We start from the raw sequence: 26,699 nt of genomic DNA, 5'->3' as shown, positions 1-26,699 counted from the left end.
GATGTATGCTACCACACAGGTGAACCTTGAAAACAGCATGCTCAGAGAAATAAGCCAAACGCCAAGGTCTCCTGGTATATAATTCCACTAACATGAAATGTCCAGAACGGTCAAAACATGGAAGAGGAAGGAGAAGGGTGTTTACTGAGGCTGGGGAGGGGAAGCGAGCACGGCTGCTAAACTGGGGTGATAACTGTGTTCCAGAATTACACAGCCATGCTGATGCACAACTCCACGAATATACTCAAATCCACTGATTTGTAGACTTTTAAAGGGTGGATTTTATGCTATGTGCATTTTATAGTTCAATGAAGCTGTTTCATTTATTTAAAAAATACTATTCAAATTGGGAGGGGAAAAAAACCTAAATATCCATCCATAGGCAAGTGAAAAAAATAGATTCTAATCCATCCATGCCTTGAACCATGATGCAGGGGAGACAATGAATTAGATCTGTACTTATTAAGAAAAATATTTGAGACAAAACTTTAAGGGTAAAAAATCAATTTTCAGAGTGTAGTATGAAATGTTACATTAAAAAACCAAAACTCCAAAATAATTTAATTTTTATAAGTATGCATATGGAAATACATCAAAACCCAAAACTAGAAGGGTGTGCACCAAAAAGATCACAAGAGTTAACACTGAAGGAAGGTCCTGGGATTAGGTTGGTACAGTGCCAATGAGTATGTTCTTAATTTTTAAAAGAAAAAAATATTCATTTATTAAATGTACATTAACTTTTTTTTTGGGGGGGGGGGGGAGTACCAGGGATTGAGCCCAGAGGGTTTAACTACTGAGCCACATCCCCAGCCTGTTTTATTTTTTATTTTGAGACAGGGTGTCACTAAGTTGCTCAGAACCTCACTGAGTTCCTGAGGCTGGCTTTGAACTTGTGATCCTCCTGCCTCAACCTCCAGAGCCCCTGGGATTACAGGCAGGCGCCACCGCACCTGGCTGTAATTAATCATTCTAAACTCACTCTTTATTAAAATGAAAACATAAATGGAACTATCTCTTTGGGGGAATAAAGAGAAATAGAATAAAGAACAAATTTCAAAGAAATAAACCACCGAAGTGTCATCTCTTGGTTCTTCTGTTTGTTAATCAAGTTCTCTTATTCTCCCAGAGAAACAAATTTAACTTAAACTTTGCTTAGCCCCGAGCTCTCTAGGGCTGAAAATACACCTGGAGGCTCATCCTCTGGTTTTAGCCCCATGTTCCTAATTCCCATTTCCAATCTGATTAGAGGTAGTTAGTTGGATGACTTTCATCAATTGGGTGACATCACCTCCCCCTAACCAGATCTACCTAGAAATCACCTGGAAATTCTTTTCTGCTTCAGATAGCCTGAGCTTCTGCTGACACAATCAAGGATGTGGCCTGTGTCCTACTTAGGAGATTTTTTTTTATTTTTTTAGGAGTTGAGGAATGAAAGAGATTTGCTTTTCATTTGATTTTTCACCAATTTTTCCCAATCTTTTCCTTTTTCAGATCACAAAGTGGGGAAAAGGATAAAATTTTAAGAGAATACAATAGAACACTTAACTCACCTGGTAGTTACAATTCTGTGGTGATTTTCTCCCAATCAGTATCTTGTTACCCGGGTGACTAACGATCACAATTGGCACTCGTTCCTCCCCCAGCCCCGACCTCTACCCTCTGCCTTTTCTCTTCCTCTCCCCTCTCCACCCCCACAATTTTATTCTTCTAGCTTCTCTCTTCCTTTCAATGCTCTTTACCCAAGAATTCTCCATTTATCTGCCCCACCACCTCACAATGTGCACTTCCACCTTGCCAAACTTGGACTATTGAAGCCAACCAGCCCTGTTCTCTTCTGAATTTTGGAACAATTTTTTTTTCAACAGAATACTTTTACAGATACCCATTTACTCAGGCTGCCCCAGGAACAACTGGCCCCATTTATTACTGTGGAAAGCTTTGACGATCTCCACTGTTCCTGCCGGCTGCTGCCTCCTACTCTGCATTTATTGGGTGCATGCCCACGGTGCAGTGTCCTGCAAGCTGCTCATCCTTCTAGATACAAATTCCATCCACCCTGTCTTTTGAAGAATGATCTAAAGTAGCACAAGGTCTTTGTTAATTAATTATTGTACATCACACAGAGAGTGGTTAACACTTAGCCAAGGAAACATCAGAATTGTGCTGAGAGAAACCTGGTCTCAGGGCAGGCAGCGTTAGACCATTTTGTCAAAGTGCCCTTAATAGAAGATGATAGCTTGTTCATGATAAATGAATCGGAGAGGTCTCTGGTGGGTTGAACTGAGTCTTATAGTTGGCACCCAGGGAACACAGCCACCATTTGTACCATGTGCCAGGACTGTGCTAATTTCCTCACCTGTATCATCTCCCTCCATCTTTACCACAACCCTGCAGGAAAGGGTTTTATTAGCCTAATTTTACAGATGTGAAAGTTGCAGTTCAGAAGTGAGAGGTTTATAAAGGTATCACAGGCACCTTCTATGTACCCGACACTCTTCTAGGCACAGTAGTTACAAAGTAAAGGAGATTAGCCAAGCCTCCACCTTAATGAAGTTTAAGTCTTGGACAAATAGATATTAAGTAATTGTAAATATTAGAGAAGAAATTAAGTGAGTTGGGATGCTAGAGAGAGGCAAGGTAGTCAGAATAAAGAGAAGCAGGAGAGAAGGACGCTTTGTGGCATGAACTGAAGACTAGAAGGAGCCAGTCCTGCAGGCTGGGGGAAAGCACTCCAGGCATCAGGGGCTGCGAATGCAAAAGCCTGAAGGTAGATTTGTGTTGGACGTGGCTAACATGGAAAATGGCGGCCAGGGCACTGCCCTGGAGAGAGGAAGGAGGGAGGTGACAGATGAGGTCAGACAGGAAGGTATCATGGACATCTTGTAAGGCCTTGTAGGCTGTGGTAAAGAGGTCTGAGTTTTCTCTAAGTGCAATGGAAAATCACTGGAAGGTTTTGGAAACTGGAGGGTTTTAGCATAATCTGATCTCCATTTTTAAAGACCTCATTGGATAGAAGAATAAATTATAGAGACTCACTGGTGGAGGTAGAGAGGCCAATTATGAGGTCCAAAAGGGAGGTAATGGCAGGTTGGGATGGCCATCTGTTCCTGTATATAAAAACCGAGACTACCCAGGAAATAGCGGGATCCAGATTTACACAGGATGCCTCCACCTTCTTTGGTAATTCACGTGAGACATCCCACCTCAGAATAAATGTGTGCAAAGTGTGTGCCACTGTTTTTCTTTAAATAAACACTTGATTGAAGGGGGGCCTACCTGCAGAAAAATGCACCGATCATAGGGCATGGTCCTATCAGTTTTCACAAAGCAAATACATTCCTGTAAGCTGCACTCAAAACAAGAAAGAAAAAATAATCAATATTCCTGCAGCCCCTCCTGCCTTCTTCCCGTCAATCTCTAGCATTCCAAATGTATGTGACATGTTTTGCCAGAATGACATTATGTAAATAAATGCTCATTTTCTCAGTCTTGCTTAACCCACACCCCCCTTTTCCAAACTGAAAGCTGCTTCCCCTTCTACTAGGGATTTTCTTATACCATCAGACAAAAATACTTGAAGTTTACATTCCATGGTATGTATCATGAAAACAGGGTTTTCACATTTAAAATTAGCTGTAATATTGAATATGCTTTTTTTAAAACTTGGTGTAACTTCCTACTCCTCCATTCTGAATCCTCTTAAGAATCAGAGCTCGCACAAATAAATGTGACACAAATTCTGGAGAGCCTGCAGGTTGCATTGTCCAAAAGAACAGGCTGGAAATCCAATGGCATGGACAGTAGGACTGAGATCCATGGGTCTGTAATAGAGACTGAAGATGCAATTTCAGGGCTGTCTTCAGGGGACAGGACACTGGTAGAAAACTAATATTTACTGAGCACTTATTATGTCCCCAGCCCTGAATTAGGTGTTTCAGTGTGTTAACTTATTTAACCTTCACAAACCTTCGAGGATGGAGTAATTCTCTCCATTGTACAAATAAGAAAACCAAGGATAAGAAAGGTAAAATAATTGGCCCGAGTTCTCAGGGCTCACAAGTGGCTTACGACCAGCTCTGTCGGCCCCGCCAAATCCCATTTCACTCTACCCAAACAGCTCCTCTTGTGCTTTTCTTCCTTTGATCTGCACTAAATAGATTGAAAACGTTGGTCTCAACACTTGGTTGCTGCATTAAGCTGTTTCTTCCAGTGATTTCCCTTTTCACTCTTTTTTAATACCACAGGCTTTCAAATTAACAGCAAAGTTATTCATAAATGCAATGGGAGAAGCGGCCATGACTCTGCTGCTTTTCAGAAAGCAGTGGCGCTTTAAGCCTGATGAAGAGTAATGCTTGCCGTAAATCCAGGAAAGAAATGAATGAGCACAATTTAAATCGCCCCTAACCCGGGGCCTGGCCACCTGAGGGACTTGGAAGCTACGGTGCATCCCTGTATTACTGGTGATAGAGAAAGAAGCCAGCAATTAGCAAAGCAATCTAGACTAATCACGTTCACATCTCTAGGAGAGGGGTTCACATTTTGCGGCTTTCTGGAAGCTCCTGCAAGCTTAAGCTGTTCCTGGGTTCTTTGGCTTTGCGTCATGAAGGGAATTGATTTGATCAATTACATCTCTGCTGCCTAATTAGTAAGCATGGCCACACTTGGCCATCGGTTTTCCAGAGATTAAACTTGGGATTCTGCCTGCAGACCAATTTTCGTAGCTGAGAGTCATGGTACCTTTCATCCTCAATCCATACCAAGCTCCCCTGTGTTGAGCCCAACTGCCTTTATCCCAGGACTGGAACACATTCTCAAAGTCCAGATAGCTGGGCCTCTGGAGTCCTCAATGCAGGTAATTTCCTGAGAGTCCTTCCAGTGAAGAAGCCCTGATTTTCCCAAGTGGCAGAACACTTTTGCTCTCACCCTCCCACTTAAGTTTCCCAGGATCTCAACAAGGAAAAGAAACCACTCTCATTCTCATTATGAAGAAAGGAGCCTTCACAGAAAGGCCTCTCAAAGCCTTAAGGTGTTTCTCAACAGAGACTACTCATCATTTTTCCTTCCAAAAAGGAACTTTATTGGGTTATTTTTTTCTTATTGCAAAAAGTTCATTATAGGAAATTTAGATGCTAGAGGAAAATGCACACAGGAGATAACAAAAAGCCATCCCTCAAACATGATTGCTGAAATGACTGATACATATTTATTCAGCCATCACTGTGAACACCTTTCTAATCAGTTCCTTGGTTCATTCCCTACTGGGTTGTGTGGTATGTATCATTAAGCCACCCACCTTTGTTGGCTATTTCATGTTGATTCCAATTTTTAGTTATGATAAATAAAATGGCAATGAAATATTTGCATGCAAATATAATTAACATTTATTTTGCATTAATTACACATCCAATATTTTTTTTTAATTTTTTAAATTTTTTTTTAGTTATAGATGGACACAATACCTTTATTGTTTATTTTTACGTGGTGCTGAGGTTCGAACCCAGGGCCTCACATGTGCGAGGCAAGCCCTCTACCTCTGAGCCACAACCCCAGCCCCCATCTCCAATATCGTACCAAGTGTTTTATATGTACTATTCCATTTAATCCTCCTAAGAATCCTATGAATACATAATATCATCTCCATTTTAAAGGTGAGAAAACTGAGGCCTAAAGGTTAAGTAATTTACCCATGGTGACATAGACAATAAGTGACAGTGTTAAAAGCTAGCCACTTATTAGCCACTAAGATAAGTTCTTAGAATTTTCATTTCATGGAAACTAAATACATAAAACTTTAAGGCCTCTGAGTCATATTACCCAGTTGCCCTCCAGAAAGCTTGCACCAGTTTATACTCCTACTATCAGGGCATGAATGTTCCTGTATTTGCATCAGCATGAACACAGGGTGCTATCAAATTTGTATTGTTCATTAGAGAAATGAAGCCCAATCTTCTGAGAGCTCCTTCCTGCTCCTGGAGCACACGTGCAAACCCGTACTGATTGGGACAGTCATTTTCTTTGAATCAATGGTTCTTATTCTTTGTTGTTATATGAGCCCTTTAGAAAAATCTTACAGAAGCCAGCTACAGAGAAGGCATACCTAACTACATCAAATAGCCCCTGATTTTTCAGTGGCTGACAAACACCATTGAGAACTCCTAGGCTGGCGAGAGGCTTAGATGCCTCAGTAACACTGAAATTCAAACTTAAAGAAGAACTAACAAACCCAGTCTTCAAATGCTGATTTTACCACATGATTCCTTTTAACAATCCTGCAGGGGAAGGAAGCAGATCAGGAGAGACTGGAATAAAATGTGCAGGCACTGGAGGGAGGCAGGTCAAGAGACTCTTGAGGTCATGTTGTCCTCCACCAATTCACTAAGATGGCAGACCAGCTGGACCAGCCAGCACCAGCCTGACCCTATGATGGACTTGAGCAACCTCAGAACACACCTGTGAACCTCTTGCCAAATTCACTTCTTCACTCGCTAATGATTTTCATGATCTCCCCTGTATCCTGCTCCTTTATGGTTTGCAAAGCCTCGGCTTGGATCAGTCAGACCTCCAGCAACTCCACCCACCTCCTTCCATGATGAGCCGTGGATTAGGGCATAGGGATCGGGAGACAGAAGTCCAGGGCCTGCCCACCCAGCTGCTTTGAATGCTGCTGTGCCAGGCAGATGTTTTCTGTGCTCTCTCCTTGGCCTGAGCACGTGCCTCTGGGAGGAATGGGACCGTTTTTCATAATGATCCATCAACACTCAGTGACCTTTTCAGAATTAGGGGTGGAACATCTGCTTCCAGCCTGTAAGGAAGGAGGTAGACAGAGGAATTGGTGAGCTTGAGTGAACTGCTCTTATGGGTGACCCAGTGGAGAACTGAGTTCCATCTGAGTGGGCACACCAGGCCACCATGACACACATCAAGAATTCAGGCAGCGGGCTGGGACTGGAATCTGAGCTGCCCTGGCCTGGCTGCCCGGCCACATCCATGTTTGGGGTCTCACTGCACACAGGACCATCTCATCCTGCTCAGAAATAAAAAAGGAGTAGGAATGGGAGCGTGGGCCATTTTGCTCTTTTACGGACTGGTTTAGTCCTTCCTCTTCGTCTATTGTTTTTTCCATCCAGCCAAGACTTCTTCTTCGCCCTGTCCTCTCATTTTCATTCTCTGCATTGCCCATCTACAGATCATGGGAGAATTTGTGAGTTAATTATCCCTTCTCTTCCCACCTTCCCAGGAGCCTGGGACTTTAATTCACAAAGACTGGGCATGGCAGAGGATGACCTTTTAATTCTAAATAATTACAGTTTCTCTCGAATTTGGCAGAGAATATGAGTCATCTGAAAAGGAGTAGATTCACATCCAAACACGGCTCTTCTTTAGCCTCCTACAAGTTCCACTCCCCTGTGGAATCTGCTCTACTTTAATTTCCTGTCAGTACCTGATTCCTTGGTGATCTTATCTCATGAGTGGCAGTAGATGGGAGAGGAGGAACTCAGGGGTTGTTCTGAAATAATTCTGTGAGTCTGAAAAAATTACTTCTCTTCTGACCCTCAATTTCAACATCTGTAAAATGGGGACAGTTCATGTTAGCTCCCACATAGAAATGTGGGGTAACGAACTTTAGGGGTGAGTTATAACACTTGCCACCTGTAGGCTCTTAAACCTCTTTCATTATTTCCGTTATTGTTATTAAATTCAGATCACCATCTTCTATATTTTCTCTGAAAACATTGTAAAGCTTGAGACCATTTTCTAGCTATAGTGAAAGTCTGCACACATTTCCCAACCTTCTCTGGAATCAGGACACTGTGTAGGAAGTCAGACTTCTCTCAAGAGCTAAGGACCTTCTCCAGTCACTTAAAATACTTGCCCTGTTGCCTTGACACCCCCACCCACGTAGGGGGTGCTTTTCCCTGCCCTTCCAGCTCCTGTCTCCTTAAAGTATGTGAAGATGGAATCATTTTTTCAGGAACATTCTTGGAAAGTAAAATGTCAAATAGCACCTCCTTCCCTAACTGTCCCCTACATATCTCTCCTTCCCTTTACATCACCAGCACTCCCAATTTTCTTCCAGACACCTCCACATTTATTGCTCCTCTAGAAATACAAGCCTCTAGTCTGTGGGAGTCAGACTCGGGTAGCAGACCCAGAGAAGCTCTGGATCAGGCCTGGAATTGAATCTCGTCTCGGCCACTGTATAATCTTGAGCAGCTTACTTTATCGCTCTTAGCTACCTTTTTCTTTTTTTCATATATATACTGGACATAATAATTGTACCAACCTCATAAGCTTAAAAGGACTGAATCAGATAATCAGTGAAATCTCCTTGCTCCCCAAATCAATGTTAATCTCCGTGACTGGATGCTCAACCCAGCTGCCGACATCTAGGAGACACTCAATAAAGGCTTACCACAAAGTGGAGCAAAGCTCGGCGACTTCCCACTGAGAGTTACAATCCAAAAGCCTATGTCAGATTGAGAATGGAGACTTTGCTTACATGAAAGAAGGCAGATAAAATCATATTTTCCAAAAAACCTAGATTTTCTTGGAGAAAAGGAAGTGACTTCTGGAAAATGTCCTATTTAGAGGTAGAGCTAGAAGAAGAAACCCACCTCCCACCATCACCTCCTCCTCTGCGAGGCCTGTGCCCAAGCCACCACAAATGAGAGCAGAGATGCTCTTAAAAGAGGAATCTAAGAGAATTTAAAACAGAAACAAAACTTTGAGTCTCCTGGAGCAATCTGGGAGAAAGGTGAAGAGGAGCAGAGGTGGACGAAGACAAGGCCAGGGTCAGAAAGCCCAACATCAAGTGTTTCTCCCATGTGTCTGGTGTCTTGGCTCAGGCTGCTGTAGCAAAGCCCTGTAGACCAGCTGTCTATGAACAACAGACACTTTTTCTTCACAGTTCTGGAGGCTGGAAGTTCAAGGTCAGGATGCCAGTATGGTTGGGTTCTGGTGAGGGTCTCCTCCTGACTGCATGATACTGACTTCTGGTTGTAAACTCACACGGAGGAAAGAGAGTTTAGAGATCACTCTGGGGTCCCTTTTAAAAGGCCACTACTCTCTCTCATTCTTGAGGGCTCCACCGTCATGACCCAAATACCCCCAAAGGCCTCACCTCTTCATATTACTGCATTGAGAGTTGAGGCCTCAACATGTGGATTTTAGGGGGACGCACACCTTTGCCATGGTGTGTGTGATTTTTCTCCTATGAAATCATTCCCTTGCCATGATGTGAGCAGAGAGATCATCAAGGGGAATGGAGTCCCAGAAGCAGGAGGGGCCAGATTGAAGTGGGACACCCTCATCCACTCCAGGAATCTAGTCCCTCCCAGGGAGAGCTTCAAACTTCCAGGTTATGGAAAAGGAACACAGGAGATCACATCACCTAATTTGCAAGGGGTGCAAAGGCCTGATATCTGGGTGACACATGTAAACAGCACAGGCAGTAATATTGAACGTATTCAGACCTTCTTTCATTGGAATTCTCGGAAAACATTCTGCGGCCACAGCAAGCCCACCTCAGCTCTGTGTCCTATAGGACATCTGTGAGTTGAGCAATGAAATATTTTCCAGGTGTCTCTATCTGGAAAGTTTCCTGGCTGTGCACAGCCTTCAAGCTCTGAGAGAGGGCAAGAATTTCAGGGTCATTTTGTTTTTTAAATTTTAACTTTATTTTTTAACTGAGTCACAAAATCATAAAAATTACACATGTGATCTTTTAATATGTGTATATATTGTGTAATGTTGAAATCAGGGTGAACACATCTATCTCCTCACACATCTATCATTTCTTTATGGTGAAAATCTTCAAAATCCTTTCTTCTAGCTTTTTGAAATGCACAGTGCATCATCATGCTGTGCAATAGCACACCACAGCTTCCTGAACTGTAACTTGGTACCCAGAGTCATTTCATGACACGCCTGTAGATCTAGACTGAGGAGCAGGATGCAAAACCCATTTTGCTAGAATTTGTACCACAACACCCATTCGGCAGCAAAAATTAATCTGCTTATTAGACGACAGTCATGATGACAGGCAACGTACTTGGCTCTTGGGATACAGCAAGGCAAGAGAAAGCTCTAGAGACGAGCCCCACCCGTGGAGTTGGTGGACTGGCTTTACTCACTGTGGTTCAGAAGAACTGAGGGCTGCATATGAGAAGGACAGCATGGTCCCCTAAGGGTATTTGTCAGGAAAGAGAGGGCCAGGCAGGTAGAAAGGAGATGCAGAGCCATACACGGGTCCCAGGCCAACCTACTCTTGGCAGACCAATTTGGATACAGGAAAAGTTTTGATCTCCACCAGCCAAGGCCAGAACAAAGAGATGAGTCAGAAAGAGGACATCATGAAAGCAGCAAGCAGCTTCTGGGAGAAGGGATGAAAGGCAAGTGTGGAGGCTGATGGTCCCAGTGGCCCAAGCGCACCGTCTTACCTTCTGGCTCCCCAAGGCCAGTCATTGTCCCTGTTCTCTCATGGAACCTTTCATCCCCGTCTCCTGGGTCCCTCAGCCCACTGGCAGGTTCACCTGCCACATTGGAAGGAAGGATCCAGCACAGTGTGGCCTGTGTGTTTTGGGCTCAAAGGAGCTGTCTGGAAGTGTACTTGAACCTTCTCCCCCAACTTCTATTCCACCGCCACAGGGTGAGAGCAGGAGGGAGGAGGCCCTGATAGCAATGCAAGCCCCCTTTTGTGTACATAGACTGGGGCCCAGAGGGAGGCCAATACCAGGCCTAAATGCCAGATTCCAGCCCTGCATTGACTCCTCTTCTTCCTATATTTTCAATTGTTGTTTATTGCAAAAAAAAAAAAAAAAAAAATTCTAAATACAAAGTGAAAATCTTCACATGATCCATCTTTTAGAGGTAGCCCCAATTATGATTTAGTACATATTCACCCAGATTTTTTTTCTGTGAATACACACATATACACACACACAGTTTTTTATATAAAAAATTAGATTGTATTAGACATAACTCCCTTGAAGTTTCTGTTATGTACAACATTACATCATAGACTTAGTTTACCGTTTTAGTAGATGTGTGGTTTTGTTATGTGACTGCTACATGATTTCCTTTACAATCCCCTATTGTTGGAAATTTAGGTTATTTCCCAGTTTGGGGGAACTGTCTGCTGCATTTCCTTATACTTTCACCTTGGCTCCCTCTGGGGAGTACTTCTGGAGGGTAAATTCCTGAATGTTGGACTTAGATCAAAATCCATGATCAAAGGCTGGGTATGCAGCTCAGTTTTAGAATGCTTGCCTAGCATGCGCAAGGCCCTAGGTTTGATCCCTAGTACTGAATTTTTAAAAATATTCAGTTAAATTTTATCAGATGATGAAAAAAAAGAGATAATTTTATCAGATAATGCAGATTTCCTATCCCCAATTTTTACCCCCACTGAGAATGTATGAAAATGTTGGTTTTTTCCCTACCCTTGCCTAATTGAGCCTAGCACTTTTTAAAGTATCTTCTACACTAATAGATCTAAAACATGTAGCTGCTTCTTATTTGCATTATTTACTTTGTAAAGGAATTTTATTTTTTGCATTAATTCATTATGCACTATACTTACCTTGTTATTTGCTTATCCATGTGATTCATTTAGTTTTATAGAGTTGTTTTTCTCTCACTGATTGCAAAGAGAGCTTTTTTTGTTATTTGAGATACAAATACTTCTTTCAATTCTTCTTTTAACATTGTTTTTGAAGTCTGAAGCCTTATAAAAAAAAAAAGTCCCAGACAAATTTATACCTTAAAAGGTCTTTCCTGTTTCAAAATTATAAAAATATATTCCTATACCCTCTTCTGATAGTTTAATGGTTTTTCTATATTTAAAATCTTGGGTCAGTCCAAGTTTATTTTTGTGTAAGAAATAAAGTAAAGATCCAGCCTTATTTCTTTATAAATGGCTATCCTGTTGCCTCAACATCATTTATAGAATAACCTATTTTTTTCCCACAAGCATTGAAATGGCATATAAAGTTCTTGTGGTTATTTCAGTCTCTTTCTAAACTATAAAATTTTATTGATAGTTCTGTCTTTTCCTCCACTTTCTGCCCAAAGTATTTTTAATTACTATGATTTTATGGAAAGGGTGAAATTACCCATTTCTCCCACATCCTTCCCCACTATTCCTCTTCATTTCCATTTACCCGGATATTTTTCTCATGTCTATTCTGCTATATTCCATATTTCTATATGTTTGATTCTGGATCATTTGTCTTCTCTCCCTTCTTGTTGGGGTTTCAAGGAGATCATTTTGAACTTCCAGTGGAATGAGGAGAGAACTGAAGTTATCTTGGATACAGACTTCCTTTACAGAAGCAAACTATGTCTCTCTTCATTTATGCATGTCTTCTTTTTATGCTCCTTATAAAATTTTATGGCTTCCTTCCCATAAGTCTCACCAATGTTCAGTTTCTAAAAGCATTTTATGGGGAAATTGCTATTTGCCATGAGATCAAAATATGGAACCTTCATTTGGCACCAAAGACGGCCCCATGGGTGCTGCAGAAACCATTCTATCCCATCTGCTCCCCGCTATGGGCCTCTGCCAGGAGGTAGCTCCCCCACAGGAAGTTGGAATGGACCCATCTATTAATCAGCAGGTAATCAATGGTCACTGACTGTATGCCCAGCCCTATGCTGGAAGTATAAAACCCAGATCTGTCTTTAAGGAGCATTCACACTGTCTAAAGAGAAAAGAGGGACATCCTCTAACAATGAAGTTCTATATTAACCCATGTACTATGGATGCTGGTGGTAAATTATAAAACAAGAGGCTAAGAGCAGTCAGGGAAGTTTTTCAAAGAGATCAGAACTGAGCTGGATGGTGGCATGTGGTTACCATTTGGATAAGTAAAGAAAAGAAAGAAAGCAAAATACAAGCAGGGAAACCAATCAACAACCATTGAGTCTGCACCTTCCATGAACCTGCTGCTGAGCTAGGCACCTGGGAAGAGGAGTTACAGGCTCAGCAAATATTTTTACACATTTGCAAAAATCAGACTCTGTGTTGAGTGCTAGGAAAAACAAAATAAGAAAGACTGACTTGGCTTCCATGAGTGTACAAGCAAGGAAAATGATACTCCCATAAATAAATAAAGTTCGGTAGCTATTACAATAGAACTCTGGGGGGACAGTAGCTGAAGTTCTCACTCAGGGGAACGAGTGCTTCTTGAGTATACATGGATGGCATTCAGTGGGCCTGTGGATCCCTGGAAATGTATGGAGCTAAATTTATCTGGCTAGCACCTTTTGTTCCATTATCCCAGATGTGGAACACCTATCAAAACTTAAATTGAGCAATAAATGCATCATTTACAGTAATTTGCAAGTGATGGTTGTTATGGTCACAGAATTGAAAACTTGGAACTTAATGGGTTGACCAGTAAAAATTGCCAGCTTAAAAGAACCAGAAGGGCAGAGAGACACAGAGTTCCTATCTTCTAGATGCACATTTGAGGTTTGATGGCCAAATAAAAAATATATAAAGACACAACCACAAAAGACATAAGTAAACAAAGTGATTCTTCCGCTACCCCAGAAATACACTCAGAGTTCAGGGGAAATTCCTGCGTATTAAGGGAACTGCCCAGATTGGAGCCAGGCAGATCTAGGTTTGAATCCTAATTCAACCCCTTCGTCATCGCTGTGTGATGCTGGGTGAGGGCCCAACAGGCAGCACCTCGACTTCTACATCTGTAAATGGAGAAATACAGAATCCACCCCCGCCTTCCTGCCCACTGTGAGGAGGACATCAGGGAGCTCAGGTGTCACCCACGCTGTGGCAGTCCTTCTCAGCACGTTCATTCCGTCCTTCTGCTGTCACACACCAGAGGAAAGTGGTTATGAGAAGCAGGATTCCAGCAGGGCCCAGAACGGAGGGAGAGGAGAAAGGGAGGAGGGACAGGGAAAGGGCATCCGCTCTGACCAGCGACTGCATGAATCAAGCGAAAGGGGCCAGAAGAGTGAGCACGTGTCACAAGAGTCCCTTAATTGCAGCCAAGTTGAACGGGTCTTAAATTCCAGCCTAAGCAGTTTGAACTTTATCCTACTAACTATAAGAGCTGCTGGAGGACTGGGGGCAAGGGAGTCCATCCCATGGGGAGGTGGCTCTCAGCCCAGTCTTTGCTGGTCACTGGATCCCAAGATATTCAGGAAAACAATTTTTTAAAAATAAAGTTGCAATGTGGGCTAAGGCAATACTTCTCACCTCCAGGTCTTTTTAAAAAGCAGATTCTGATGCACTGGCTGAGAGGGTCTGCATCCGCACCTAGGTGCTGCTTATCTGAGAACCTCGACCCAGGTAACCCGGGGCTCATATCCATTTTACTATTTTTATTACTATTGTTATTCACACAACACCTGTTGGTTGAGTGCTTGTCTTAGTTCAGGAACTATGCTAGGCCCTGAGCAGAGAGAAGAACCTCTCTTTCCTCTTATCTCTTTCCTCTTATCTCTTTCACCGTCTTATCAGAGAAGATGAGACATAAACCCCAGCAACTATAATTCAAGGTAGGAAATGATAAATGCCACATTTTAGGTTCAGAAAAAGCACTTGGACAAGTCAGCAGAGAAATTGTTCCCAGTTCAGGGAGAAATTGCCTAGAATTTATTGAAATGAATGGAAGCATCTTTTTCTTATGATTAGGAAACCTGGGCTTCAGGGTTGGACTTTAATCCCAGCCCACCCTTTTCTGAGCACGTGATCTCATGACCTCTTAAGCCTCAGTTTCCTTATCTTAAAATGAAATTCATAATAGCAGGACTGCTGGAAGGGTTGCTTTAGAGAATGTTTACAAACACTACCTAATGACTGGTTTAGGAACCAGTTATTGTAAAGGGTGCCTTTGGTGATTATCATTGTTTTCAGCATTTACTTTAAAACTCAACATGGGTTTCTTGACCCCAAAGATACTATATTTGTTGGACAAGTTTATGTTCCAGGGTTAAATGATAAATGAAAATGGAAAACCCTCGAAGGGAATTTCCAAATCCAAAGGAACTTCCTCTCACAAAGCTAGTGCTGAAAGAATTAGAAACTCTTTAAAAATTTTCTAGTTTTTATTGGGCCGAATTCTGTCAGCTCAAGATTCATGGCTTGGCCGAAGGTGTAACCAAATGTTCCTAGTAAGAACCACTTTGGAAAAAAAAAGTTCCTCTCCATTTACAAGTTGATCAGAATGGTTTCACCACCCACTGCTCCCCTGAGGGCATGGGCTTGTCTGACACTAACTTGTGAAATAAGTCAAATCAAAATTGATAATCCTGGATTCACAGAATGTCAGCACCCGGAGGGATCTTAGAAACCACTCAGCCCAATATTGACATTCCTTGGACCAGATAAATGATGCTGCAGGTCCCCAGGCCTCGCTGCAGTCTCCACACCTGTTCATTGGCTCACTCTTTCAACCCATACTCAGTGAAGGCCTATGGATGCATATGTAAATAACGGAATATGCAAAAAATAAAAAGATCAGCTCACTTACTTCCTGCAGAAAGGGGAAGAGGGCACACATTGGGAACCAATAGGGAAGTCTGCTGGGCTTAACGATAAGAAGTTTCATTTCAAAGCATTCTTTCTCTTACCTGTGGGGCCCTTGGTCACGTGCTGCTGTCCATCTGAGTTCATCTCTTGATTTATAAGGTAGGGTAAATCCCTTCTTCCTCATAGAGCCGTGGGGATTAAATGAAAGGGCAGGGTGGGAGGGGAAGGGAGGGGGCATAGGGTTAGAAATGATGGTGGAATGTGATGGACATTAATATCCAAAATGCAAGTATGAAGACACAAATTGGTATGAATATACCTTGTATACAACCAGAGGTATGAAAAATTGTGCTCTATATGTGTAAAATGAATTGTAATGCATTCCACTGTCATATATAAATTTAAAAAAATAATTTATTTTTTTTTTATTGTTGGTTGTTCAAAACATTACATAGTTCTTGATATATCATCTTTCACACTTTGCTTCAAGTGGGTTATGAACTCCCATTTTTAGCCCATATACAGATTGCAGAATCACATCAATTACACATCCATTGATTTACATATTGCCATACTAGTGACTGTCGTGTTCTGCTACCTTTCCTATCCTCTACTATCCCCCCTCCCCTCCCCTCCCCTCCCCTCTTCTCTCTCTACCCCCTCTACTGACCTTCATTTCTCCCCCTTGTATTATTTTTCCCTTTCCCCTCATTTCCTCTTGTATGTTCTTTTGTATAACCCTGAGGGTCTCCTTCCATTTCCATGCAATTTCCCTTTTCTCTCCCTTTCCCTCCCACCTCTCATCTCTGTTTAATGTTAATCTTCTTCTCATGCTCTTCGTCCCTACTTTGTTCTTAGTTACTCTCCTTATATCAAAGAAGACATTTGGCATTTGTTTTTTAGGGATTGGCTAGCTTCACTTAGCATAATCTGCTCTAGTGCCATCCATTTCCCTGCAAATTCTATGATTGTGTCATTTAAAAAAATAATTTAAAAAAAATGAAATAGGGCAAAGAAAGTTGGCTGACACCTAACAAGATGTTAACCACAGAATCTTTTGGTTGTTTTTTTTTTTTTAACTTTTCAATAATATTCACTGGATTTTCCCAATGACAGAAGTAGTTTGTGTTTACAGAGACAATTTTGGAAAACACCAAAAAGCACAGAAAAGGAAAATCCATCCATAATTCTCCCACTTGAGGATAATCAGTGCTGATGTTCCAGCATATATCCTTCCAGACCTTTCTATCCATAAACATATACATTGTTTGCCTATGAACTGTACTGAGGGTGATTAAAAGCCTTTGTTAGATGCTGCTGAGATTCCAATTCTAATTCTGTGTCACCCACTAGCTCTGTGACTCGGTAACCTGAGTTTCTGTTCTCCTGGGTGTAATAATCATGGTATCCAGGCCCAAGCATGGAGGTTGGAGCATGGAGAGGTTGGTGTGGATGGCAACCGTAGAGCTGAGCAGGGCACAGTCACATGGAGCTGTCCCAGGATCACGGCCTGCTGAAGGGGTCAAAGGAAGGCCAAGAAAAGCTGAGCATTTAGCCCAGGGCCAGGCACAGAGGAAGCGTTTGATAAATGGGACCTACTATTCTACAAACACGCCCCTGTGTTTCTAAAGAGCGGAGGTTCAACAGGGTTGTGACCTTCACTGCTCACTGTTTACTCTTCAGATTTGTGAGATGGCCCCTTAAGGGTGACCTGCTAGAACCATGTCCTGCCAATAACTGCTTCTCCCTGTGCAGGTGCTGCCCAGCATTAGCCTTTGAATCTCACACTTCATAATCCCTCTAAATCACCCTTAGCCACTCAAAAGTCCCTTCTCCCCAACCTCCGTCTCCTACTCCCCCCACCCATCATAAATAGGGTAAAATAATGCAAATGCCTCACGTAGGTAGAGAGCTTTCACTCTCTCTAAGCCCTTCCAGAAGTGTCTTCTTTTTAGATCTGCTTAATAAGCCTAAATTAGAGGTTTCCAGGCAGGGGGTGCCAGAGTGGGGCCTTGGGACCACGACCAGCATATGGTTTCCCAGGGATGCACCTCACCTGCAGGTCAAGTTCACAATGGATTTGGATGGTGTACAAGATAGCTTGAAATGACAGCTAGAGATGGTACAAGAAACTCTGAGTCCCATCTTCCATCATTCAGTCATGAGCAGATATTTATTTAGCACCTACTATGTGCTGTCGGCTCTCCAGTGAGAAAGTGATTATCTGTTCACGTCTGTTTCCATCCTTTAGAATCCACAAAGAGGAAAACTTCCCGCTCTAGGGCCCAAAATGTCTTCAACTCCTCTCAATTCCTCCTGGAGCAATTCAGAAAGTACTGAAATTGATTTTGTTTTCATCTTATTTTTCTCTACCATGACTTTTCATTTGTGACAAATGATGCAGGTTTTAAAACAGTGATAGAAAGCCTCCTTCAAAAGAATTTAGTGTAGATACCAAAAGTGAATTGGTTTAGAGAAAATCGAGAATGCACCAGGGAAATTACATTGTTATGTGGTGTACATGTACAAATTCGTAACCACAAATCCCACCATTATGCACAACTGTAAGGTACCAATAAAAAGTATTTTTAAAAAGAAAGAAGAAAGAAAAACATAAATAAATGGTAGTCCAGGGCTGGGGTCATGGCTCAGTGGCAGAGCACTTGCCTAGCATGTGAGGCACTAGGTTTGATTCTGAGCACCACATATAAATAAATAAAATAAAAGTCCACCGACAACTTAAAAAAATTTCTTTTAATTAAAAAAAAAAAAACGGAAGTCCACGTGGCAGAGTGATAGATGCTTAGCAAACCTAGACTTGAGGTGAGTGAATCATAGCTCTCCCAGGGGAGTTATTGATCCCTTTAAGACCATAATGGTTACTGACCCCTTTAAGACCATAATGACCCTATGGGCCCTCCTGCTAGAAAAATGCATGAATGTTACACTCAATTTTAGCAGGCTCAGGACCTGTGTGGGAAAGAGCCCGAGGGCGAGAGCCCCAATGCCTGGTGAGCACAGAAAACCTCATCATCCTCTTCTCTGCCTTCCTCCCCTCTGCGGGAGTCACTCTGGGATTAACAGCTGGTGGGCAGACCTGAAGCAGCACATTTGAATCAGTCCTAACAGATCCATTTACTGAGTGTTTTCAGTGTGCCAGGCCTTTGCCAAGCCTACGCTCACCTCATCCACCCAGAGGAGAGCTATCACCAGGTTCATCTCCAAGGTCACACTGCAGGAAATGCCAGGGCTAGAACTTGAACCCAGATCTACCGACCTGTGGCATCTGAACACTAAACCTGCTGCCTCAATCCATAAACATTGGTTGATGAGATGAGTGGCCACTTGAACATGTCCTAGTGACTCTGCTGTGTAACTGTGGAGTGACTGTGCGAGTCACTCACCTTCACCAAGCCCCAGTAAAAGAAGGAGGCCCGCCCAGCCTGGCAGGTCAATCATCAGGATTATGTCATGAGTGAGAAAAGTAGAGCCAGGTTCAGGGACATGCCAAGCAAGCTGGTGACATTGTCAAAGAACCCAGCTCAGCCTGACTTCCAGCGCGGAGAGCCAGCCTTCCAGAAACCTATATTTCCTGTTGTATTGACTCCCCTCTCCTGGCAGCTTCATGCCCAGTAAAAAGTCTGTTTGGGCGCCCAGGGAAAGAGATCCCTGTCACCCATCCTCTTTCATGCCAAAGAGGCTTAGCACCTTTCCTAATTAACTTCAGCTTTTGGCTCCCACCAGGAGAGGCTGGCGCAGCAAACAAGTCCTCTAATCCTAGTAGCTAGTGAGTTGCTGGGGGGAGAGGGAAGAGGGAGGGGGAAACGCTGGTGGCCTGGTCATCCAGTCCCTGACTCACACTGCCCCTCTGCGGTGGGTCTGGGGAAACAGGAGTATCCTGGCAGGAACAGGAAGGGCTCTGGGCGCCGCTGGTTCATGCAGACTCTGAATTTCAAGACTGGAAAGGACCCCGTTCAAACCACTAAATTAAAGAAGGAAATTGAAGGAGGAAATCTGAGGTCCAGAACAGGAAAGCAAGTTACCAAACATAGGTTTTCTAAAGTGAAATTTCCAGCCCAGTTAGTGATACAGAGGTTTCATCATTATTATGTGGTGAGTTACTGTGGATGTGGAGTTGATTGGGTGGCAGGCACCTAGTAGTGTTCAGGGTGCCCCAAAGGACTTGACATGCTTTGAAACAACTTCAGGAGAGTTCGATTCTCAGCACCACATATAAATAAATAAAATAAAGGTCTATTGACAACTAAAAAAAATTTTTTAATTAAAAAAATAATTAGTCCAGGTGGTGGAGTGATGGGCGCTTAGCAAACCGAGACTTGAAAGAGGGAGGGGGAAACAACTCCAAAAGGTCACTAACATTATAAGCCCCATTTTTCTAATGAGAACCCGAGGATCAAGGACAATACGAAAATTGCCAGTCATATGGTGAGAGAGCCAAGATTCCATCCCAAAAAGTGCCATTCCAACAAGAAAGGGGACTCCTTGTCAGAAGTCACTGAGGGCTTGTTCAAGGGTCGGGAGGTGCCATGCTGGGGGTCTGCAGGAGAAGAAAATAATTGAATGCAAATGAGACAAGAGGGAAAGCCCTTGTTCACCTACCGACATTCCAGGGTTAAAAAAAAAAACGCTAAAGGAAACTGGGGAGGTGGGGAGGTAGGGAGAATGTCAGGCTGCTCGGCATGAGGGTGAATTGGTACTACCAGTTCGGAAGGCAATTTAGTTAGCTGTCAGTGTATAAATGTGGGGCTGACCCAGTGATTCCTCATGTGGGAATTTACTCTACAGAAATGTTCAAACATGCAGAATGTGAATTGCTTAAGGCTTTCTATTGCTGCAGTTTGTAACAGTCAAAAATTGGAAATCAATCACCTATTTGACTAGCATTGGAGAAGGTGTTAAATAAACTACTAAATACACAGTATTGCAGGGACAAGGGCGGGGGGGGGGGGTGAAATAGCATAATATATCCTGACCTGGGAAAATACAAACACTCTAAGCAAAGAAAGCAATTTAGGGAAAGGTATTGCAAATATGACTCCATTTTTTTTTTAATCTAGAAAGAATAAAAACAAAGCTGTTAACTCTGGTCCCTGGTGCTTGAATGGAGAAAGAATTTTCACTCAATATAGATTTTTTTTTGTAACATGTAATTTTTTAACACAGCATGTATCATTTTTGTAATAAAAATATACAGATCTGGAGGGGAAAAGAAAATAAATGAAAATATGTCTCCTGACCAGAAGGAATTTACAACCTGGGTGGTGAACAAGGACTCAGCCAGCCCGGGAATGGCTTAACATAGCAACAAGCAAACAAGAGAACAGGGTGATCTGCTTGTACATTTTATATGGGGTGCAGAAGAAAGAACTCCATCTGATGTGGATGGGGCTGATGGGACAGAGTTCCTGTGGAAGTTGACTGAGCTAGCTGTGAAGCACAGTGCAGCCTCTGTATCTGAGGGATCTGAATCCAAGCCAGCTAACCCTGGATTGAAAATATTCAGGGGGAAAATTGCATCTATACTGAACAAGTCCAGATTTTTTTTTTTTTTTTTTTTTACTTATCATTATTCTCTAAAGACTACAGTATAGGCAGGCATGGTGGCAGACCTGTAATCCCAGTGACTCGGGAGACTGAAGCAGGAGGATGGCAAGTTCTACACCAGCCTTAGCAACTAAGCGAGGCCTTGTCTCAAAATAAAATATAAAAAGAGCTAGAGATGTGGCTCAGTTGTTAAAAACCCCTGGGTTCAATCACTGCAAGGAAGGAAGGAAGGAAGGAAGGATGGCAGGGAGGAAAGAAAAGAAAAAAGAGAGAGAAAGAGAGTACAGTGTAGTAGCTATTTAAATAGTGTTGGCATCCTTTGGGATATTATAAGTAATCTGGAGGTTATTCAAAGTATAAAGGAGGATGTATATAGTTTATATGCAAATATTATGCCATTTCATATGAGGAATTTGAGCATCTGCAGATTTTGATATCTACAGGAGGTCCTAGAACCAATCTCCTGAACATGTAGACAGAAAACTACATACTTCAAAGTGGTCACCATTTATTATTATTTTCAAGTTGTCAGGCCACGTGTCAAAGTATTTTACATGGCCAGGCGCAGTGGCACATGCCTATAATCCCAATGGTTTGGGAGACTGAGACAGGAGAATCATGACTTCAAAGCCAACTTCAGCAACTGTGAGGCGCTAAGCAACTAAGTGAGATCCTGTCTCTAAATGAAATACAAAGTAGGGCTGGGGAATGTGGCTCAATGGTTAAGTACCCCTGAGTTCAATCCCCGGTATCAGAAAAAGTATTTTACATGGATATTTTCATGTATTCATAAGCATTTTTTAACACAGATATGTTTCCCATTTTGCACATAAGAAACCTGAGGTTGAGAAAGCTAATTAACTAATTAACATTTCTAAAACCAAACAGCAAATTCCTAAAGAGGACATTCAATAACAAGTAGGTTCATGTCAACCAAAACCCTGTGCTCCAACCACTTGCCCACACTGCCTAAATTGAGGACCCAAAAACACGGCTTTCTTCTAAGAGGAGTAAACAGCTCAAAGTGCCCAAACTCAAAATGTGCTATAAATGCTCATGAGAAAGGTCATCTGCACTCCCTTACTTAGGCTCAATACTTTTCAGGGTTACGGTCCTGGAAGGATACTTGATAAGAAATAAAGGCAAAGATCCAACCTGCCTTTGCTCGTGGCAAAGTGCCTCCAGTAATAAAGAAGGTAAAGAAGAATCTGAAAAGATATGCCATGCTGCCCAGGGGGACACAGTGACGTTTATGCCCATATCCTAAGGCCACGTGTACTCTGTTGCAATGGCCCATTAGCTACTGCAGGGCACATGCCACATCCCAAACTCAGCTCTGTATATTCACAGCTTGTCAGTGCCTGGCACGTGTCAGGAGCTCAGTAATTCTGGAAAGAATTAATGAATGAAAAAAACGGATGAGTGTTTAAAAATTTAAATAGCTACCACCATCATATGCTGGTGTCCTGGTGTCAAAAAATGGGACCCAATAGCACCTTCCTCAAGACTGACTTCCCACTCCTAAGATTATTAAACGGGCTAACGGTGCAAAAAGTTTAGCACATTTCCTGTAGAGCACACACGCTATGTGAATGGCGGCTATTAGCATTACTGCTATTTATACATTCTTCATAAGAGTTGACCCCTCGGGATGCGTCCCCACTATTTCATTTGTTCCCTGTTTCACCACCATCTTCAACAGAGTTAGCACCAAGGAAAGTTATTGCTCTCAGTAAACATGGCTTCCCTGCTCTAGGCCCTCCCAACCTTTGGTCACAACTGTCTTTTCATTCTCAGCTGCCATCCCTCATGTCCTCACACAAGAGGACGTGCCACCTGTACACAGGCTCATCAACATTTACCCTCCTGGGGTAATGCACAAGGCTCCCTAGCCTTACCTCAGTCTCTCCTGCTTCCCACTTTGTCAAGACTAGTTTCTTAGGCCCTTCAGATGCAGTGATGCAAACAAGCCCATCACCATGGACAAAGACAGCCCACTCCATCTTGGGATTCTAGGTGTTCACACGTCATAGCTGCATCTCGGGTAGGGCCTTCTGTGTTGTGCCTTAATTCAAAGGACTGTCTTCAGTGGTAGGATGCAAACCTAATGACCTGGCCCTTGTCACAAATCAGACTATGAGGTGACATTGCCATCTGCCTCACCACAGCAAACCTAGAATGTAGCCGTCTCTCATATCTCCTCTCTGAGTTTAGAAAAGAGGCCAGAACTTGGGAGTTAGCATTTCTATTCCAGGTATGGATGACCCTGTTCCCAGATTAAATCCCTGACTACCTTGGTCCTGCACCAGAAGCCCAGTCATCTCCCACCAGCTACCACCACTGGGTTGCTAAGCAGAGAAGACTTGGGTTCCCTGTAAAATAGCCAAACCTCATACAATCAAGAAGGTGAAGTGCTCCAAGGGGGAAATGCAAGCATAACCCAAAATCAAAGATAGGAATTCTTTCGTGCCATCACCTGTGGAATTTTCAGCTACTCTCAGATCTTCATTGTCTCCATATGCAAAATGGCTGGTCTTGACAAGTGCTAACCACCCCCCATTCAGATATCTAGGCATCCTCAATCTTCATTCAATAAATAAACTCAAAGATGATCCCACAGATCAGGTCCTTGGGAAACTCACAGTCTGACAGAGGAAAATAAAAGTTTTTACACCACAGTCTGGGTGACAGGGTTCAGATGTGGCTTAAAAATACAAAATATTCTGTAAAGTGCAATCCCATTTTTAATATGCAAATGTATATATACAACAGAAAAAAAATCTGAAAGTTTATGTGCCAAAATGTGATTTTTCTGCATTGCAGGGTTATGCTTACTTTTTAAAAATATTTTTCTTCCTTTTGGCTTTTTTGCATTTTCCCATCTTTTCCAAAAAAAGTATTACTGATATCATCTTTTTATTTCAAAAACATATTTTGTATTCAAATAGCTTAAATCTTAGCTATATTGCAAATATTCTGTGTGACCTGGGGCAAGACACTTACCCTCTCCAAGTCTTGTTTGCCTTATACTTAAAATGGAAATGGTTTTTAATTTGATATTGTCATAAAATGTTTTTGGATCTCAAATTCAGAGGAATGAGTTAATCATGTTTCGGGATTCATAACATCTCATCTTCATCAGTCTATGGCAGACTCTCTCTCTCTTATTTTAATGATTTATTTCCTTTTATTCCCATTCTCCATTCCCATGTCCATCTGCCTTTACCCTTGGGCAAACATTCTGTGTTTAACATGTCATTTTAATTTGAGAGTATTTCTACAAAATGCTTGTGGTTGTGTGGTGAATTACTTAAGTGATATTTTGTCATAAATCTCATTCTATTTCCTCCTTTTTTTTTTTTTTCATAAGGAATGATGTACTTAAGATCCTTCAATATCACTGTGTGGACATGTCATCCTGGGTCTCTAAGCACTACTTAATCTCCATGAGTGCATCTACCTCATTCTATCGTTCCCATGGAGGGACACCCAGGTTTTCTCCAACTCCCTGTCACCACAAACTACACTACCTTGAGCATCCTTGTACATGTGCCCTTATAGACTTTGTGAAAATACATTGACATCTGTAGCCTAGAGCAGAAGAGCTGGGTCACAACGTGTACACTTAATTGGACCAAGTGGTGCCAAGGTCTTCTCCAAAATGTCTGAGCCTCAGCCATGCAGAAAGCTATCCATGTCCCTGCACCTCTGCCTATCCAGTTTCCTAATGTGTGCCAGCCTAACAGATATGTTACATCTCTTTGTGGTTTTCATTGTAATTTATTTGACTGCCTAATATTTTGTGCATCTTGTCATATGCTCATTAGCCTTTGGGCTTCCTATTACATAAATTTTCTTTGCCCATGTTTCTCCTGTTTCTCCTGGGAATGTTCTTTCTTGTTTATATAAGGAGTTCCTTGTCTTCTAAATATCAATCCCTTAACTCTTTGGGATATTGTAAATAACTTCTTCCCATTCTTGCCTCGTGGTTTATCCTTTTGAAGTGCTAAGTCATTTTTCTTCACCCCCAAGATCAAAAAGATAGTCCTTTAGGTTGCCTTTATTTTTTACCTTTAAAAGTCTGCCTTTTGGATTTATCTCTTATCTGCCATGGAAACAAATCAGCATACATTTATAGGTAGAGTGCCTGCCACAAAGCCTGTCCCCCAAAGACATGTGCAATGATGGGGATTGTTGTCACATGGGTAGAGTGGGGTACTGCCATCCTATATGTTAGATGATACATAGACATCCTATGTGTAAACCTACATATAACGGAGCTCAGAAGCTGTTTCACTCAATCGGGAAAGGTTTCAGGACAGAAGGGAAATGACTGAGGTTGTCCCTATGAGGGAACGTGGGATTCTTTCATTTTGAAAAGAAAGGCTGTCCTTCCAGGCAGACAGTGGCTTGGGGAAAGTGCAGGGATCAGGAAAGGCGCGGGCTGGCACTGCTTAAGGGAAGGTAGGAGGAGAGAGCTGAATACTCACCAGCTGCTGTCTGTTTCTGCCCGCGCCCTCCCCACCCCTTCCCGCTGCAGGCTCCCTGTTCTCCACCCTGAAGCCCCCCGACGCCGTGTTCAAGGTGGTGTTCTGGCTGGGCTACTTCAACAGCTGCCTCAACCCCATCATCTACCCGTGCTCCAGCAAGGAGTTCAAGCGCGCCTTCGTGCGCATCCTCGGGTGCCAGTGCCGCGGCCGCCGCCGCCGCCGTCGCCGTCGCCGCCTGGGCGGCTGCGCCTACACCTACCGGCCGTGGACGCGCGGCGGCTCGCTGGAGCGCTCGCAGTCGCGCAAGGACTCGCTGGACGACAGCGGCAGCTGCCTGAGCGGCAGCCAGCGGACCCTACCCTCGGCGTCGCCGAGCCCGGGCTACCTGGGCCGCGGCGCGCCACCGGCCGTCGAGCTGTACGCCTTCCCCGAGTGGAAGGCGCCCGGAGCCCTCCTGAGCCTGCCCGAGCCGCCCGGCCGCCGCGGCCGCCAAGACTCGGGCCCGCTCTTCACCTTCAAGCTGCTGGCGGAGCCCGAGAGCCCCGGGACCGACGGGGACGCCATCGGGGGCTGCGAGGCCGAGGCCGACGTGGCCAACGGGCAGCCGGGCTTCAAGAGCAACATGCCCCTGGCGCCCGGGCAGTTCTAGGCCCCGGCACAGCTTCCTTTCCCCGGGAGGAGCCACCGTGGGGGGAGGGCGGGCGGAGGGCGGGAGGGGAGTGTCAGCGCCGGGGGACAGGGCCCGAGGGAGCGGGGGAGGGGGGCGGGAGAGGGGCAGCTGCTTTTCTGGCAGGGGCATGGGTGCCAGGTACAGCGCCGCGAGCTGGGCCGAGCATGCTGAGAGCCTGGGGGACCCGACGCCGGCCGGGATTTACCTCTCTCTCTCTCTCTCTCTCTCTCTCTCTCTCTCTCTCTCTCTCTCTCTCTCTCTCTCTCTCTCCCCTCTCTGTATATATATAAACGAGTCTCTCTCTTCATGTATTTAACTGTGGGTACACGTGCGTGTGTCTGTGCGGTGTACGTGTGGTCTGCATGTGTGCGTGTGTTGGGGGCCGCCCTCGCGGGCAGAGCGGGTGTGCGCCCCGGAGACAGCCAGCCAGGGTGCTGTTTGTCTCGTGACTTCGTACCTCTTAAGCCCCTCC

The 26,699-nt window shown here is 43.5% G+C and overlaps 1 protein-coding gene across 1 annotated transcript in view; it reads left to right on the top strand.

Annotated features, from left to right (window-relative positions):
• Adra1b (adrenoceptor alpha 1B) overlaps positions 1-26,206 on the top strand; it is a 48,253-nt gene extending 22,047 nt beyond the window's left edge. Inside the window, exon 2 of the mRNA XM_027938731.2 lies at positions 25,608-26,206. Coding sequence (XP_027794532.2) covers positions 25,608-26,206 — 599 coding nt within the window. The remainder of the gene's footprint in view (positions 1-25,607) is intronic.
• Positions 26,207-26,699: the final 493 nt, after the last annotated feature.

This window comes from Marmota flaviventris, chromosome 5 (genome assembly GCF_047511675.1).
Source record: "Marmota flaviventris isolate mMarFla1 chromosome 5, mMarFla1.hap1, whole genome shotgun sequence".
In the NCBI taxonomy this organism is placed as follows: domain Eukaryota; kingdom Metazoa; phylum Chordata; class Mammalia; order Rodentia; family Sciuridae; genus Marmota; species Marmota flaviventris.
The sequence above is the reverse complement of the archived record's forward strand: the minus strand, read 5'-3'. Positions and strand labels throughout refer to the sequence as shown.